The sequence below is a fragment of the Molothrus aeneus genome, chromosome 16 (genome assembly GCF_037042795.1).
Source record: "Molothrus aeneus isolate 106 chromosome 16, BPBGC_Maene_1.0, whole genome shotgun sequence".
Taxonomy (NCBI): domain Eukaryota; kingdom Metazoa; phylum Chordata; class Aves; order Passeriformes; family Icteridae; genus Molothrus; species Molothrus aeneus.
In genome coordinates this window covers 6223611-6241900 of record NC_089661.1, presented here as the reverse complement: position 1 = coordinate 6241900, position 18290 = coordinate 6223611, and the positions used below count along the sequence as shown (strand labels likewise).

Below are 18290 nucleotides of genomic sequence, written 5' to 3'. Positions count from 1 at the left end.
CTCTTTATATCTCCTTGCAGAGTGAAAGCCCACTTCAGTATTTTAATACTGTAGGCTATCGTGAGCCGTCTCCTCAAATTGCAGGTGCCTATTCAGTTTTTTAGTGGCAGTCTACAGTACTTACTAGCACACTGTACAAGTGGTTTTAACACTACCAAGGCCAAAATATGACAATCAAAATATTAACATCATTAGTCAGTATACCTTTCCTGCTTTGCAATTATAATCCTACTAAGAACAGTGTATCAGTTTTTCTTACCTATTAGGTATTGCTTTGTTCCAGTAAGTCTCGTGCAAAGCTGCTTTCCAGTTGATATTTTTGAAAAGTTCACCTCAGTAGTAAGTACCTTCTGTACTTACTCAACAACCTGGTTTAGTTAGATGTTTTAGAAAAGACTAGGAAGTTATATCATTTTGCAGGCTTATTTAATGCTAGTAGCTAGTCAGATCTACATGTGGCTGTGGTTAATCAGATCTTCCTTGACCCTCCACTTAAATTAAGCTGTCCAGACTATTTCCCCCCATTACTGTGAAACCCTTACCCCTATCCTGAAGTTTGGTTGTCTTGTTTCATTTCTTTTATGTCTGCTGCATAATCCACGTGCATTTTAAATTAAGGCATGAAAAAAATATTTATCACGGAACCATAAAAAATATTTACCACGGATTCCTTCCTGAGTTAGAAGGGATCCACAAGGATCATTGAGTCCAACTCTTGGCCCTCCATAGGACAGCCCAAGGTCACACCCTGAGAGTTTTGTCCAAACAGTTCTTGAGCTCTGTCAGGCTTGGTGCTGTGACCACTGCCCTGGGAAGCCTCTTCAGTGCCCAACCACCCTATGCAGGAACAACCTTTTCCTAATATCCAAAGTAAATCTCCCCTGACACAAGTCCAGGCCATTCGCTCTGGTCCTGTCACTGATCACCACAGAGAAGGGGTCAGTGTCTGCCCATCTCCTTCCTCTTGTGAGGATGCTGAAGACCACACTGCGGTGTTCCCTCAGCCTCCTCCAGGCTGAACGAGCCGAGTGACCTCAGCCACCCTAAGACACACGCACGGTGCTGTGGAGCCACCCCTGCCCTCAAAGCTGGCCCCCACACAGGGGGCACAGGGCCGCGGGCAGCGGGGACAGCACCGGCCGGCTGGGGGTGTGCGCCAAACGTGACACGCAGCTGTGCTCTCATGTTTATACACCTTCGTTCACCCTTCCCTCCACTCCTTCTTCCTTTCAGGGCTTGTATTCAGCACGAGATCCCAGCGGCCCTGACCCGGCCGGTGCGTGTGGCGAGCCCGCGGGGCAGACAGCTGACCGCGCTGAGGGCCGGGGGGGCCGGCCGGGGCTCCCGGGGCCCCTCACGCTGCTAAAGCCCGTCCGGCCGGGGCTCTCGGGGCCCCTCACGCTGCTCTAGCCCCTCACGCTGCTAAAGCCCGCCCAGCCGCTGTGGCCCCGGCCACAGGCACCTCGAGGCAGGGCCGCAGGGAGGAGCGGGTGTCCCGGGGGTCTCCCGGGCGGTGCCCGGTGAGGCGCAGCCGCCGCGGGCTGTGCCGAGGGGCAGCCCCGCTCCAGGCGCGCAGGGCTGCCGCAGCCCGGCCCCTTTTCCCGGGGGCAGCTGCGGGCCTGGAACCGCGGGCCGGGATGAAGCAGGTAAGGGCGGTAGGGGCGGCGGGCGCTGCGGGCGGGGCGCGGCTCCCCCGGGCCATGCACGCTGACGGGCTCCCGCCGCAGGCGCTGGTGGACGACACCGAGGATGTGTCCCTGGATTTCGGGAGCGAGGAGGAGCTGGCGCTGCGGAAAGCGCGGATCAGGTAACGGCGCGGAGGCCGCAGCATCGCGGCGCCCGGGCCCGGGCGGCCCTGGCTGTTCCGGTGTACAGAGAACTCCATTTAAACACTTCATTCCCATTTTTTACAGGGAGGGTGGTCAAGCGCTGGAATAGGCTGCCCGGGGAGGCTGGGGGGCCTCTGTCCGGGAGATGCTCGGGCTGGAGCAGGCGAGGCCGGGCCCTCCTGCCCGGCATCACCCGGTCACTGGAAATGAAAACCTGACGCACCCAACATCCCAAACCCCAAGCAAACAGTGCTTTAGTTAGAGCTGGAGCAGTGCTCAGCTTTGCTCAGCTCCAGCAAAGCCCGCTGTGCAGCAGTGCTCAGGCACTGCAGTGGGCACCTGGCTGAACAGCCAGATAGTTGCAATAAAACTGTCTTGATTTCCTACCACGGGATGTGATGCTGTGTGGAATATGAAATGTCTTATGCTTGTAGACATTACCTGAGAAACCCAACCCCTTAACCCATCTGATGTGTCAGGCTAAGCTTGGGTTCCTCACCAGAGGTGTCACCCTGCAGCTCTGGCCACACAGAGGTCCCAGGTGACAGAGCTGTTCAATCAGTGGCTTTTGAAGAATCTCCAATCAAAGACTGTGAAAGGAAGAGTTTTATGTCAAAAGGAATTAGGCATGCACTGATCAATAATGTATATAATCAGCTTTGATTTAGATTGCTTTCTCTGCCTTGCCCCAGTTTGGTTTGGTCCATTCCAATGATGATATTTCCTGTAGGTGTAAGCAAAGAAATATAATAGATGTTAAACCTGACACAACATTATCTGAGATAAAAAGCAATCATGTAGCTTTACAATATAATTACTTTTACAAGTGTCTGGTGAAGCAGTGCTTTGCACTTTGTCACTACTTGAGTCAGCCCTGACATAAGATTAACCTTCCCAGAATTGCCTTGGTTTTACACCTTAGCAACAGCACACATTTTAAATGAAGGTTTATATTTTGGTGCAGTCTTGGAGAACATAGCTTCAAGGATTCAACTAAGCTGGAAAGTACAGCTTAGAAGTACCTTGATCACATGAGCCACAGGTTCTGAAGGACCAGACCACATTTAGCATGAAGTGAAACCACCCTGGAATGTTTGTAGGATGTCACAGCACACAGCACTTTACTCTAGAGATCTTAGAGATTTCTCCTGATTCATGATACTCAGTAGTACAGCACAGGTAAAGTATCAGCAAACTGTACTATTCTGTGATCCACTTTGTGCAGACAGTGGCTTCATTAGAGACAGCTCTTCTTTCTGGCCCTCAAGACAATATTGAAAGATGATGTAGTATTGAAAATTCATCTGCTATAGAATGCAGAATTGAAACTGCTTACACTGCTCACATGGGTTTGTTTTTATATTTCTGGAGAATCTTGTGCAAAGGAGCCTGGAAGTCACCTAGGTGCTGCAAAATTTTGTTATCATGTTAGAGGGCATAACAAGGTGTTCCAGTCATTTGTCTTTATTCCAATTTCATATATCTTGAACTTGGTTAAAATTAGCATAGGCTATGTGCAAAAGGGCTCCTTAAAAGCAAAAGGTTAGTGACTACTTTTCTAAGAAATTGGGAAAAGATAAGTTCTGGAAATTGGGAAATTCTTCCTCTTTCCTAAGAAATTGGATAAAGATTGCAGTACTAGGACTTTAGATCTGGAAGTAGGGAGCATATGATTGCTTCTTTTACAAATCAGTCAGGAAACACAGTGATCAAGGAGAAAAGAGAGCTCATTTATTCAAAATTTGCCTCAATACATTTTGAAGTATCAGACAGGAGGAAGAAAAAATGCCAGCATGTAGAGTTCTGCTGTGGTGCTTCTGAGCAGGCACCTGGAATGATTCTCCTGTAGTTCACTGGCACAGCTTAGGCCTGACCCAAATTTGATTCTTTAACATGGGAAGCAACTAAATTGATTACAACTCCTTCCTGTCCTAACAGGCATCATGCTCCCAAACTGAACAGAGGTTCTTATAACAAGGTAAATGGCAATCACTGAGCCTGGAGGCTCCAGTTGTGCATCACATGGATGTTTAGATGCAGCAGGAAAACAAGAAGGCCAAGCAAGTGGGTTCCTGTCCTTTCAGGAGCAAATTTATGCCAAGTTGAGCCATTGTAGAGTTGCCATTTCCTTTATCCTTTCCAGAGTCTCAGCAAGTGCTCAGCACTGTAATAAATGACAGCTTCTTGCTCATAGGTTTTGTTTTGTTTGTTTTTTAGTAAATGCCCTTCAATGTTTGACATTGGAACAAATTCAGCATCCAAACAGTAATTCTGTTGTAATCCAGTCATACTGCTGAATCTGCCTTCCAAAGTGAAACATGAATTCCCCAAAGTTACTGCCATATTTGAAGCAGTGATCCATGAGAAAAGCTCAGGCAACCCTGGTGTGCTTTGGGGTTGTGATCTATGAAAGCTGCTCTGGACACAAGGGCACCATTCCATCATTGACTCTTGCATCTTCCTGACCAAGATCAAGGCTGGAAGCAGCAAGGCCCTGTCTGTTTTAGCCAGTTCACAACACCCACTCCACCCCCTGGATGCTTATGGCAGAAAAAGCCTCTTTGCTTAAAATGTCACATGTTCAGTTCTAAGTCAGAAGAAGTTTTTGGAAAGTTTGAAGTTCACATGGGCATGACCAGGAGTAAATATAAACTTCACCTGTGCATCATCCTTCCCTCCCCAGTCATATGTGTAGTACTACAAACACAGTATTACCACTGGAGAAAGATAAACACCAGAACAGTTAAACAGCTATAGAGAAATAATATAACAACAAGGATATTAAAGTTATAAAAGTTATTATTCTTATATAGCTATAATTTAAGTTTATAGTAAGCAATTGTGTATATATTACATATCTCATTTTATTAAACACAATAACAGAATAACATTTAATAGTTAAATAGTTGATTACACCCTAGGCCATACTTTTGTTAATTGGCTATTCTACTGTTAATTGGTCACAGAGGCATAGGAGCTTAAGGAGACAATTGTTGACTTAAATATCTTATTCAGATATTTTATTCTCTAAGTTTCAAGGAAGAAGTTAGTTAACTGCAAGAGCCTGTAGTTAATTCTCACTTTCAACTAATTAACACAAACAATTGCACAGAGTAAAATTTTTATTGGCATATTACCCTAAAAATTGTGCTGTGCTCATTACAGCTTTCTCCAGCCCCCCACCCTACTGTGCAGGCCAGTATTCCATGTCACATACCTCTTTCACTGAAATTTCTCTTTATTTTGTTACAGACAAAGATTTGTTCAATGAGCAAAGTGTAAATACTAGTGAAATTAATAAGCAGTAATTCAGAAGAACTGTTAGGTTCCCAAATCATTCTGCCTGTCTAAAAGGAAGTGTTGGGTTTAGACATTAAATATGAAAGTTCATTTTGTCTTATAGCAAACAGCTACAATTTTTTTAGAGTTAATGTTTTGTTTTCAAAGCTGTTCTGAAAGGCATAAGAGCTCTCTCAATTCTTTGTGCTTTGCAATGTTGATTCATTTAATGAAACAACAAGGATTTTATGGTACTGTGTTGCACACAGCCACTAAATTCCTTCACACAGGATCAAAGAATCTGGTGAAGGGCTCCATATTTTGTTCTGTCTTTGAGAAAGTTTTGACAGGAACACCACATTTGTATTTTAGATTTAGACTGAAGCTTGGCTATTGGAAATACCATTGTTTGATAATGAAGATATACACCAAGACTGAAATTATAGCAGCTACAAACCAAAATACCATTATAAACTTGAAATACCTGTGCTGTGCTACATTGTCAGCCAGCACTGTGACATTCCCTCTGTCCCATAACCTCATTTATGCTCTGGCTTTCTTCTAGGCACCCACTGGCCACCTTTTTCCACCTGTTTTTCCGAGTGAGTGCTATTGTTACCTACTTGTTCTGTGACTGGTTCAGCAACAGCTTTGTTGCCTGTTTTGTCACTATTCTCCTCCTTCTATCCTTTGACTTTTGGTCTGTCAAGGTAAGATGACCCTGAATAGTAATTACCTTGGGAAGTATTTTGTCATTAATTAAAACAAAATTGAAATATGTATAATGACAGAAGTGACAAAAATATTGTAATCTGTTGATTTATTCAATGTCTGGCCCATTTTAATGAAGATGTTCACATATGTTAGTTATTTAGCCTCATGTTTTCTATGGCTGACTACTAAGGTCTACTAATATGGTGAGAAAATTGCTTTGCCATAGGTAACTTGTTTGTATGCTTCCCCCCATAAAAATAAATTTAAAAATTAAAGTAATACTGGCTTTCAGCAATGCATGCTCAAGAATGTCAGGATCTGCAGCCTTGTGCCCACACCCCACAGCAGGGGCTGCAGTAGACTCCTGAAAGCCCAGCTATAGCTCTGGTGCCCTAATCCCATGCAGGCAGGTGGGTCAGGCCAACCCAGGATCCAGGGGTTCCATGTGTTCAGCAAGGCTTTTGTTTTGTAGAAGTGAAGCATTGATGCACTTCCAGTATTCTGAAAGCTTCTGGTTCATCTAGGTGCTGAAATATTTTCTTGGTTTGTTTCCCTGATCCTACACAGCTTATTTGCTTGTCATTAATCTCCCATTTTCCAGTGTGTTTCTGTTACTAGTATTCCTCTTTTACTGAATAAATTTGTTTATTGGGTGCTTGTTGGACAAGCACCCAATAATTGACTTGAAAAAGATACAATCTATAATTTCTTGTCTAAGTAAGTGCTATTGTGCTTATTATCATATTGAAAGAGAAGAGGCCACTAAATTTGTAACTTCACCCATCATTAATGGCTGTTGTACTCCAGCTGGAACAGCTTTTAGAAGTAATTTTTGTATTAGATAAAAGATGATTTTTGAACACGCTTGTCTTTTTAATTTTTTTCTATTTTAACTGTTATACTGACAAATGACTTGTGCTACTGATTAATGCAAATAATGGTTTCATCACTAGAATGTGACAGGAAGACTCTTGGTTGGTTTGCGTTGGTGGAACCAGATTGATGAAGATGGAAAAAGTCACTGGGTGTTTGAAGCAAAAAGGGTAAATACATTAATAGAAGCAGGCACAAGGTAAACAGAATCCATAGGAAATTTGTAAAGCCGATACCAAGTCAAACAAAGTAACAAATAGAGTACCTTTGTAACAGTTTCTTTTTATCCAGCTTCCATAGAAAACAATGTCAGTATTCAGGTGTGAGCACTGTTTGTCACATCCTGGAAGCATTCAGGACAAAACAGGTCTCACAACATTGTCAGCATATGGATCAGCAGAATAAATATTCATAGCATGGTGCTATAGGTATGAAATGTTTCTGGTAGTTCTATTTTATTTTCTAGTGAGAATATCTTGTAATAAACACATCTTTCCATAGATAATCCTAACACAGAATCCTCTTGAGGAAAGCAATGCTGAATAGTTTAGATTTAGTATTTTGAAGTTAATATTTTATTCACCTTCATGGAATATGGTGGGAAAGAGAACTTGGATCACAGAGCATTCTGATACTGCCCATGCCCCCCAAACACAATGAGTTATGGGGAAAGAAGCACAATAGGATGGCATTTGGCATCACTGCCAGAGTCAAGACTCAGGGGTTTGCTTTCACTTGCTGACATTGTCTCTGCAGCCCCACTGAGCCTGGCAGAGCAGCACCCCGGGGCTGCTCACAGGGACATTCTCTGCAGCCCTCCAGCAGTGTCCCCAGCCCAGCTGGCTGTGCTGCTGCTGTCCCGGTGTGCAGCACTGCAGTGCCCTGTGCAGTGCCCTGTGCACCCTCTGCAGTGTCCCCTGCACCCTCTGCAGTGCCCTCTGCACCCTGCAGTGCCCTCTGCACCCTCTGCAGTGCCCCCTGCACCCTCTGCAGTGCCCTGTGCACTGCCCCCTGCATCTTCTGCAGTGCCCTGTGCACCCTGCAGTGCCCTGTGCACCCTCTGCAGTGCCCTGTGCACCGCCCCCTGCATCTTCTGCAGTGCCCTGTGCACCCTCTGCAGTGCCCTGTGCACCCTCTGCAGTGCCCTGTGCACCGCCCCCTGCATCTTCTGCAGTGCCCTGTGCACCCTCTGCAGTGCCCCCTGCACCCTCTGCAGTGCCCTGTGCACTGCCCCCTGCATCTTCTGCAGTGCCCTCTGCACCCTCTGCAGTGCCCCCTGCACCCTCTGCAGTGCCCTGTGCACTGCCCCCTGCATCTTCTACAGTGCCCTCTGCACCCTGCAGTGCCCTCTGCACCCTCTGCAGTGCCCTGTGCACCCTCTGCAGTGCCCTGTGCACCGCCCCCTGCATCTTCTACAGTGCCCTCTGCACCCTGCAGTGCCCTCTGCACCCTCTGCAGTGCCCTGTGCACCCTCTGCAGTGCCCTGTGCACCGCCCCCTGCATCTTCTGCAGTGCCCTCTGCACCCTGCAGTGCCCTCTGCACCCTCTGCAGTGCCCTCTGCACCCTCTGCAGTGTCCCCTGCACCCTGCAGTGCCCCCTGCAGTGCCCTCTGCAGCCTCGGCTGTGGCTCCGGGGTGCCCCGAGCATGAAAGACAAATTAATTGATGTGCTTCCTGTGAGACTGAGGGAGGCCTGAAGACAGAATAGAGGAAACCCTGCAGGACAGAATACATGGAAAATTCAATATACTGAAAATTAACTAAAAAGCTTTTCTTTTCAGAGTGGAAGAGTCCAGAGGGTTTTCTTTTCAAATTGTGATGCTTCTGTTTCAGAAGCTGGCACTAGTGGTCATCAATTGGTCTGAGGGTTGGAGTGAGATTTGAATTTTGAAAGATCAGAGCCTTCTGAACAATTCTCTTACTTTAAGGGTTTTTTTTTTTCTTTTTCTTAAGTGCGATGAGCCCTTCAGTGTAGATAGAGATATGTGACTTGTGCTGACCTGAAGAAATCTGTAAGCAGGGCTTTGCAGCCTGCTCTGAAGTTTCTGCTCTCCCTGAAGAACAGACAGAGCACAGGCCATAAGGCTGCCCCTTGCGCTTACAGTGTGCTCAACTCCAGCATGACACAAGAGGCATTTTCAAAGCCGTGGTTCTTCATTCATGGAATGTCAGCAGAGTTCAGAAGCAAAACCAAATATTTATATAATAGGAAAATAAGCTTCATGCAAGATAGAAATTAAGCTAAGATACAGCATCTTTTTATGAAAATGTATAGAAATGTGCACTTTTCATAAGAATTCTTGTCTGAACTAGAACCAACTGATAAATCCCTGTGGATGAAAATGCTGTGTACAGTAGGGCATCAGGAAGGAACTGGGCATGAGCTACTGCTCTTCTTAGTTAATCTTCTGTGCATATGATAAGTGAAATCTTCCTCCTCTGGTAATTTGTCATTTATTGTGGGTTTTGACTTTGTGACTAATAGTCTCAATTTTTTCTTCCAGGTGCCTACAATAGCTGCCTCAACTGAAGCTGAAGCCCGAATCTTCTGGCTTGGTCTCATCATCTGCCCAGTGATTTGGACAATGTTTTTCTTTAGCACCTTGTTCTCCTTGAAGCTGAAATGGCTGGTGAGTCAGGGGGTACTGAAAACAATCTTGGTAGAGGGAAAACCCAGATCTGTTAGTTTTGAACCAAATCTTTCAACAGTAGAAAAATGTCACCAGCAGCTTCAAAGAATCCTGAGGAGTTTTCTGCAGTCAAGGCTTGCACTCTGAAATGGATTGGTAATTTTTAGCTGTACTTCCACTGGGTTATCAGATGTCAACTCCTTCCTCTAGAGAACCTCAAGTGGTGGGCAAAATTATGAGCTGTTTAACTGTAGCAACTTACTCTGCCCCAACTTATTTCAGTCAAATAAAAAGAAGAGGATAAAAAATGAACCAGTGATGTTGGTTTTCAGGTTTTTAGGTCTCCTGGGAAATTAAATGTACTTTTAAAAGTAAGGAATTTAGATCTCTGGTACCATTTCCTTTTGAAAGAACCAGCATCATTAGCTCATAAAACCTTGATAAACTGAGCTATAAGTAAGTATTTTATAATTGCTCTACTTATAAGTCATCTACTTAAAAAAACCCCAACACTTTTTTTCTAAATACGAGAGGAAATTTACCTCATATATTGCATTATATTAAGATATTTTTGTCTATGAAATCTTCACATTTTCCCCTGTAAACATTAAATGCTTGGCTAATTGCCACGTTATTCATTCTGTCAAGTTCCCAGCCATGCTCAGTACCAATTCCTAATTCAGTTTGAAAAGATAAAAAGCACCTCTGACATGTGCAGCTACATAACCAGTAACAGTCAAAATTGCATATTCATTATTCAACTAAACAAGAAATTCAGCTATGGGCATGAATCAATTGCAAATCATTAACTGCTTTCTGGTGCCCCTAAACAAGCAATAGTTAAACCAGCACTCTTTGTTCATGGCTCCACCTTTATTTTTGAAAAGCAGAGATTGTTTGCTAAGCCAAGGGCTGCTTGGAGACAACTCTTACTGGCACAGGAGGCAGGTTGCCCAGGTGCTTGTAAAAGGCAAATTACTCAAACAAAAATAAAATCACTTCTGGGAAACTGGCTCTGAAGGCTAAGAGAAACATTTTTATAAATTACTGCATTAGTCAGATTGGTTCCACCTGCTGCTAAACCTAAAGTACCACAAAAGGAACTGATTATTTTCACTGCCTGTCAATGCTAGGTAGGGAATCTATCTATGGATGCTCTTTGTAAAGCCATAAATTACAGATCTTATTTGTTTGTAGTAAGTTGTTTGTCAGCTGAACAGGCCTGCAGGTGTGCCATGTATCTGGATGTAAAACTTTTAGATCTGAATGGGGCTTAAAAAAAGTGAAATGTTTCTGGAATCTGTTGAGTAGTCCTTTTTTGAGTAAGTGCTTTTAGGAAAGTAATGAAGTCTTTCAAGATACAGAATGACACAACTGATATTGGTGTTTTGATAAAAATAAATATTTGTAGAAAGAAATTATTGTGTTTGACATGATTAGATGTCTTTGAAGGCCATTTGTGATTGGGAGTAATGTCCCCCTGTTACAGCACACGTATCTGGATAGTGTGTACACACACACACACACACGTATATCCTACACAGTCAGTGCACAGCCACGGGTTTGTTCCTGCTGAACTCTTGTTTGTCCACAGGCTCTCGTGATTGCTGGGATCTCCCTCCAGACTGCTAATTTATATGGCTACATCCACTGCAAGTTAGGAGGACCAAAAACCATCAGCAGAGTAACCTCAAGGTTGTTTGGCACCACAGATGTTCCCAAGAGTGAGTACTGAGCTTCAGCCCATGGGATAGAACAGCCAACCTGCCTCTCAGGGCTAGGGCTGGCTTTTCCTGGGTCCCAGTTCCTGCAGTGAGCCCAGGATAATCCTGATTCTCCACCAAGCCTCTCTGGCAGTGTCACATGGAAGAGCCATAACCCCAGGTCACTTTGCTCCATGTTTGGAAGCTTGCTGAGCTCCACAACTGAGCTGCTTCCAAGCTCCAAAAGAATGTTCTTAAGTTAAATCTGTGGAGTTGCTATAATTCTAATTCCTCAGTTTAAGCAGAGCTGGAAGAGCCATCTTCAACCTTCAGGCTTCCAGCTGGCATCTCCCTGCTTTTATAAGAGATCCCTGTGGCCCAGGTTATGCTTATAGCCATGTGTGCTCTGTTCCCTCAACAGGACAGAGCAGGAGAATTGCAGAAGATGGCACTGAAGATCATGGGAAGACAGGCACTAGGTAACCAAATAAGGAAGAGCTAAAGGATGAGCAGTAAAAAAAGTAATTAATGAAAGTTGTTGTTCTTCAGGGGAAGATATTTACATAAAGCTCTTCTAGAATTATGCCTGCATGAAATAAAGTCATTTGTGTTTGAGTCTTTAGATCCTGGAAGGTTTAACACCTTTGTTACTTAAAAGCTTCACCAAAAAGTTGTTTGTGTGAGCACAGACAGTGCTCATGGTTTACAAGGAGCACGCTGCTTTCAGAAAAGCTGTCAACTAACCTCAAACTGTTGGATTATCTTAACCAGAAAGTACATGTAATGAAAATACAATGCTGATTTGTTTAACTATGGAACTGCAATAAACAAATCCAAACTGCCTTTCCCTCTTGTACACAATACTGACTTTTCAGAGCTTTCAAACTACAAACACAAAGGACCTCTTCGTTATTAAAAATATTGAATGTTTGTTTTTTAATGTTCAGGCTTAGGGCCAAATAGAATAAAACAGAAGTCATGAACCATGTTCACCCACTGCTTTGGTGAAGATATGTGTAACTACACAGTTATGTATAGCTAAAAAATTAATCTTATTTTGATACCTGTAAAAAAATAAATAAAGCAGTGCACATGCACTGTAATACTACCCTGGCTTTCACTCTGGACACAGATCTTTTCCAATGAAAGGAGACATTTAAATGATGTTATTCTGGAAGAGGGAAGGGGCATTACAGCTCACCCTTGTGTAGCAGGCAGAACTAAGGCTGCTGCACATGCCCCAGTGTCAACTCAGCATATTTTAAATTCAACCTCCTAAGTAAAATGTGGGTTGTATTCTCACCTCTTCAACTGCTACCTTCACAGTCATGTTATTGGTACCATGACACTGGAGGCAGAATGCACTTGATAATCCAGATGCAGACTCATTTTCACAGCTTTCTAGTGAGGGAAGAACTACAAGAATCTTCAACTTTTGGAAAAAACATAGGCAAGAGCCTTTATATTAAGAATTTATTTGCAATATACAAAAAGAATACATTCCTTTAATAAATCAAGGCATAAGTTACTTTTCTATAATTAGACATGAGCTACATTTTCTTCCACTTACAGATTACATTATCTTTTCTTCTTGCAAATGGTGTTGTTCACAATATTCCTGAATTCCTGCAAAGATGGAGAAAAAATAATGTAAGTACTATTTCAGTTGTATATCAGGAGTTTGTTGTTGCTGCATCTCTCCCCTGTGGTTACAAGTATCTGAAGTTGGGCCTTCCTTACACTGAAATAGTTTTAGGATTATTTTAAGCAGCACAGCACCAGCTGTTTAGGGAGTTTTTGCAAGGGGTTTTTGTGTAATTACAGTTAGAAGTGGAGGCATTGGTCAGTCAGTTGCCTCCCACTGGGTTATGGTGAGCACCCCTCCACACCTGCTCGAGAGCCTCAGAAGGTTTCTCTGAGCACAAGGACACCCCATCTCTGAAAATGAAAGTCTGACTTCTCTGAAGTCAAATGTTGAAACCAGTTATCACATACAATTTCATTATCACTTTAGTAGCCAGTCAGAAGTGATGCCCAGAAGCAAGCACGGTCTTTGCACCTGCTACTTTCAGAATTGCTAAGTCCCTCTCCTGATTTTATTCTTTGTGGAACAGTTACACAATCCTGTGTAACACCTTTGTATAGTGCAGCAGTGCTCAGAACCGAGGGATTCATTTGCACAGTGATTCTCAGACTCACTTTGAATGATATTCCTGTAAGACAATGTAGCTGGAGACTCAGGTGCTTCAGCCAAGAAAGACTGGCCGCTGTCACAACTTTTTCCTTGAAGGACAGAGAAAAAACACAGAAACAAAGCAACAGGAAAAGATGAGTTTTTCTGTTTTTTAGCCTTTATCCTGTTCCAGTTACACCTCTTCAAACAGCCACCTGCATCTATTCCTTTTAGGAAGCCCTGAAGTCAGTAACAGGACTAGAAATACAGTGTACAGTTTGACAGAGGAATAGTACTAGCAGAAACCTTTAGCTGGAAGTACTGAGCTGTTCCTTGATGTCATTAGTTCAGGTATTAATTGTTAAGTTAGTGGGCAAAGAACCACACCTCCTCATGACCCACAAGAGAATTTGGGCAGTGCCAGTAACAGTGAGGTTAAAGCACTGGTTTTAATGCTTAACATCTACAAAAGACTCTTCTTTGAAGTGGTTATTATTTCATTCAGTTTGCATTTCCAGGTGACTACACCAAAGAGAAAAACATGTTGTATTTCAGATATGATTACAGAGCTGAAAAGATGTAGCATGTAATCTTGATTAAGGAAATTACCCCAGCACTTCCCACATTCTACACCAAGCAATAGTCATAGTTCCAGTGACTTTTGATTCAAAAAAGCATTCTATCTAAAAGTGCTAAGAGACATCAGTGCCCATATCAGGGTTTTGCAGCAGTAACATCAGTATAGGAGGAAAAACTTGCTTTAAGTGCAGTGCAATAAGTGACTTTACCTATCTGTGGATCCAGAGGCACTTTACCCAGAAGAGAAACACTCAGGTTCTGGCACATCTTCTCTGCACCACCAGTAGTTGGGGGAAAGATCTGAGATTCATTCTGGGACAACAAGAAAATCAGAGTTAAAATACTGCAATTCTGAGAAAAGGGCATTTTTGGAGCAATGTTTGCTATGCAAGCAATGCCAAGGAAAGAACACTGTAACACACAGCCAGCCTTACCTTACACTTGGGACACACAAAGCCACTCATGTTCTCCACCACACCTATGATGGGCAGCTTCACCTTGCGGCAGAAGTTGATCTCCTTCCGAACATCCTGAAGTGACACTTCCTACAAATAACAGCAAACACTTGTATTTCAACTGTTTCATGCTGAATCCATGCAGTTACCTCCTTAGAGCTACTTAATAATGAATTATTATTGCTGCCTTAATATTTTTAGGAACACAAACCTGTGCTATGAGCTCTATCAACAGAGCAGGTACAACACTTCAAGCCTACTGGATGTGGTTCTGTTTTGAAATCTGACTCTAGTCAACATTCACCCATATTTGTGTTTTTTATCTCCTATGTTCTTCTCATATCTTCTTTAAATGCAACTTTTTCACATTTCCATCTTACAGAAGGACCCTTGGTATTTTCCACAGAGTGAAGAGAAGAACCACCAGGCTTACACTAGTTACCTTTTTTCCAATTAAATTTAAAATATTCTCTCCTCAGAGTTTTCAGGTATATGACTCACCTCATCCATTCTCCTGTTCCCTTCCTCCTTCACCACCTCTCTGGTATTGTCCTCAACACTTTGCTTCCTTTATGTGTTATCCTTTCTGCTGTTGTAGAAATACTTCATGTCACATGCTAGTTTGATCTCCTGTTCTGTTCCAAACCAGACATGAAAACCTCTGTTTGAACTGAGTGTATGTTTAGTTTCAGCTTTCCAGGGGCTGATTTCTCTTTTAAAAATGCACATGACAAAGCTGCCTACTTTGGTGGGTCACCTGGAGGTGACAGGCTACTTCACAGGTGTCAGAGAGTGCACTGCTTATCACTTAAAAACAGAGCTTCTAACAAACATTCTTCTGAACATTAAGCTGTTGGTGAGTAAATTACAGATCCACAATGGTGTTAATTCTGAAGGAGGAAATGACACACTGCATTTCCTTTCACCACACCGGTCTCAACAGCTTTTGACTGTGAGCTGTTGTGGTTTAGTGACCCATGTGGATCCCCATCCAGCTCCCCTGAGACATCCACCTAACCCACAGACCAGCCAGTTGCAGGGGCAACACAACAAAGTCATTTCCCTGAGATGCTGTACCCATAGATTTCTGTGAAATCAACAGCCTGGAACCCAAGGACTGCCTTCAAGTGCCACGATGCTTCCCTGGCGGGTTTTGGCTCACACCTGGGGGGTGGTGACAATGACAGCACCGTCGATGCGGGTGGCACTCAGGTACTGCACGATGGACAGGTGCTCATCCGACGTTCCTGGGGGTGTGTCCACGATCAGGTAATCCACTTCACCCCAGTCCACATCACGCAGAAACTGCTTGATCAGCCCTACAGGAAAGGAGAAGAATGTGGAAGAGAAAAAGGTATCTTCCTGTATTTGAAATTTCTGGGTCTTAGCTAACTACCCTATCTACATGACTAAACATATTTCTACACTTGAAACCTTTCAAGTATGTAAATTACTGTTGAAAACACTCAATACATACCATTCTTTTTTGGTCCTCTCCAGATGACAGCATCATCAGGACTACTAAGCAAGAATCCCACTGACATGACACCTAAGTTTTCTTCAACATACTGAAAGAGAAGCAGAGAAACGTAACAGTGAAGAAAGACTAGAGAAACAAACTCTGAACCCCTATTTTACAGAAAAAGTAAATGAGGGGGAAGACATTTATGAAATAAAAGCAGAAAACTTTATCTTTTATCACAGGGAATTAAAAACTGCATCCTGTGCAACACTTACCAACTATACTAAGAATGAAAAAATGAAATTGTTACAGCAGTTTATGGAATCGCTGGAGACAACAGAAGGATAAAAGCAGCTTTCTCTCCCAACACCAGCTGCCTTTCTAACAGCATGCACACTACAGGGGATCTTTAGACAACCAACAGTACTGCAAAACCTTCTCTGCATATTCCAAAGATTAGTAAGGTTTGTCTTGGGTGCAAGATACTACTTGGCTGTCATAGAAGACGTGACACACTACAGCATGTTACTCCAAAATAACAAACCTGGGTAATTTATTGCCCATATTGCAAAGTCAGTAAACACAAGATAATAAAACAATTCTAGAAATACAGTACTACTGTTGTTAAGAAATTTAACATTCTGATCTACATAGTCTATATCCCAATTCAATATGATATGTATCTTGATTTTATAGATCTATATTCTATAAAATCTGGAAAGAAATTCTATAGCGTTCTCTAGATGTTCCATAGAACATGGATAGAGGTTATATAGATCTATAGAATCTGGACATACAGACTCTGTAAATTCTATGCCCTATAGCTGTAGATTCTATAGAATCTGGATATTTAAGTCATTAGAAGAAGAATTAACAAGAGTACTCCCTGCTCCTCCCTCACTCGTTTTTCACTGTAGATGGTGCCCAACCCAAACACACCCAACGAACTTTCTGAAACAACAGCACCAACTCACCACTGGAGACCATCCAGATCCACTCTGATGAACCTGAAAATTGAAGCAATACACAAAAGCTGCAATAGCAACAGATGTTACACAAAACGTGAACATAAGTCAAACCTGGGCAAAGAGCTCTCCTGCCTGCTTTTGTGGGGCAGCTGAGGTAAAAATGCAAAAGCATCACATCTCCATTAATAAGTGAACAACTACTGTTCAAGCCTTATGCAAGTTTACTCATTACTTTATGCATTTGTAAGAAATATTCAAGGGCTGATAAAGCATATCATGCTAATACTACTCAAGTTTCAAGTAGTCAGCATTATGTGGCTGACATGTAATGAAAGTTGGTTTGCAGAACTGCTCATCCTGAAAGCAGATGACTCCTTTGCAAAATATGTCATGTTGAACTTCTACATCTCACCTCATTTCCCTATCACTGCCCCACATTTCCCATTATGCACTCCTTTTAGAATCTCTACATCCAAAAAGCCTGAATATGCTAATGAAAAACTGAGAAAAAAAAAATCCCTTGAACAAGATGTCCGAGCATTCACTCACCTGCTCTCCTTCTAGACCCATAATTTTAGGAATCGATGGCCCACAGATATCTATGTCCAGCAGAGCAACCTGGAAAATAAACCAGCCAACCTGCCCCACTGGAAACAAGGTAGCACAGGGCTGCCTCTAAAGGTGATCTCATGCAATGAAATCACTCCAGCAAGACTCATCCAAGTCAAACATTAACGAGCAGGGACACACGATCGGTACCTGCCCGCAGGTGCTGGGCCCTGCACTCCCGCCGCCCGTCCTGTCCGTGCCCTCTGCCCACCTGCTTGGTCTCGTCCGCCGCCAGCCCGTGCGCCAGGAGGGCGCTGAAGGTGCTCTTGCCCACGCCGCCCTTCCCGGACAGCACCAGCACCGTGTGCCGCACCGCCCGCAGCCGCGCCCGCAGCTCCGCCGCCTCCGCTGCGGAGACACCGCGGAGACACCGCGCGGTCAACGCGCCCGCACCGCGCCCCCCGAGCCGGCACCGCTCCCCCCCGAGCCGGCACCGCTCCCCCCCGAGCCGGCACCGCTCCCCCCCGAGCCGGCACCGCTCCCGCCGAGCCGACATAGCGCCTCTCCTGTGCCGCCCCCTCACGGCCGCTGCACTCACCCGGGTCCGGCCCGGCCGCGCCGGCCGCGCACAGCCCCTGGTTGGGGCATCCCTGGCAGGCGGCCGCCCTGCCCGCCTGGGCGCTGCCGGTCCCGGGGCACTCTGCAAGGGACAACGAGAGCCGGGCCGTGAGTGCCGCGGGCGGGAAACCCGTCCCGCCCCGTCCGGCTCCGCCGCTCACCCTCCGGTGCGCCCGGCGCCTCCGCCATAGCGCTGCGTCACTTCCGCCGCCGCCGGGGGCGGGGCCTCGCGCCCGCCGTGCTCACCCGCTGCCGCGTGGGGGCGCTGCCCCCGAGGGCTCGGGTGAGCCGGGGCACCAAGGAGGGAGGCGGTGACACCAGTGAGGGACTCGGTGACAGACGGGAGCTCCCGTACCCCCCGAGCTGTGTCGCGGCGGGCTCTGCCCGGATCACCGGCGCTGCGCACAGCCCGCGCACTGGAGCTGCCTGAGGCAGCAGCGATGGCCGGGGAAGGGCGC

The 18290-nt window shown here is 44.7% G+C and overlaps 2 protein-coding genes across 2 annotated transcripts; one reads left to right on the top strand and one right to left on the bottom strand.

Annotated features, from left to right (window-relative positions):
- Nucleotides 1-1337: 1337 nt before the first annotated feature.
- TVP23A (trans-golgi network vesicle protein 23 homolog A) lies at nucleotides 1338-11871 on the top strand. Its single transcript, XM_066560493.1, has 7 exons — nucleotides 1338-1646; nucleotides 1728-1807; nucleotides 5674-5818; nucleotides 6776-6865; nucleotides 9200-9325; nucleotides 10920-11049; nucleotides 11450-11871. The coding sequence occupies exons 1-7, from the start codon at nucleotides 1638-1640 to the stop codon at nucleotides 11509-11511; spliced, it is 642 nt and encodes a 213-aa protein (XP_066416590.1). The 5' UTR covers nucleotides 1338-1637; the 3' UTR covers nucleotides 11512-11871.
- Nucleotides 11872-12487: 616 nt separating this feature from the next.
- Nucleotides 12488-18021, bottom strand: NUBP1 (NUBP iron-sulfur cluster assembly factor 1, cytosolic). Its single transcript, XM_066560492.1, has 11 exons — nucleotides 17994-18021; nucleotides 17813-17914; nucleotides 17486-17622; nucleotides 17215-17283; nucleotides 16672-16704; nucleotides 15713-15803; nucleotides 15400-15554; nucleotides 14215-14325; nucleotides 13990-14092; nucleotides 13228-13311; nucleotides 12488-12654 (listed from the first exon to the last, which is right to left on the bottom strand). Exons 1-11 carry the CDS (start codon nucleotides 18019-18021, stop codon nucleotides 12602-12604), a joined length of 966 nt encoding a protein of 321 aa, XP_066416589.1. The 3' UTR covers nucleotides 12488-12601.
- Nucleotides 18022-18290: the final 269 nt, after the last annotated feature.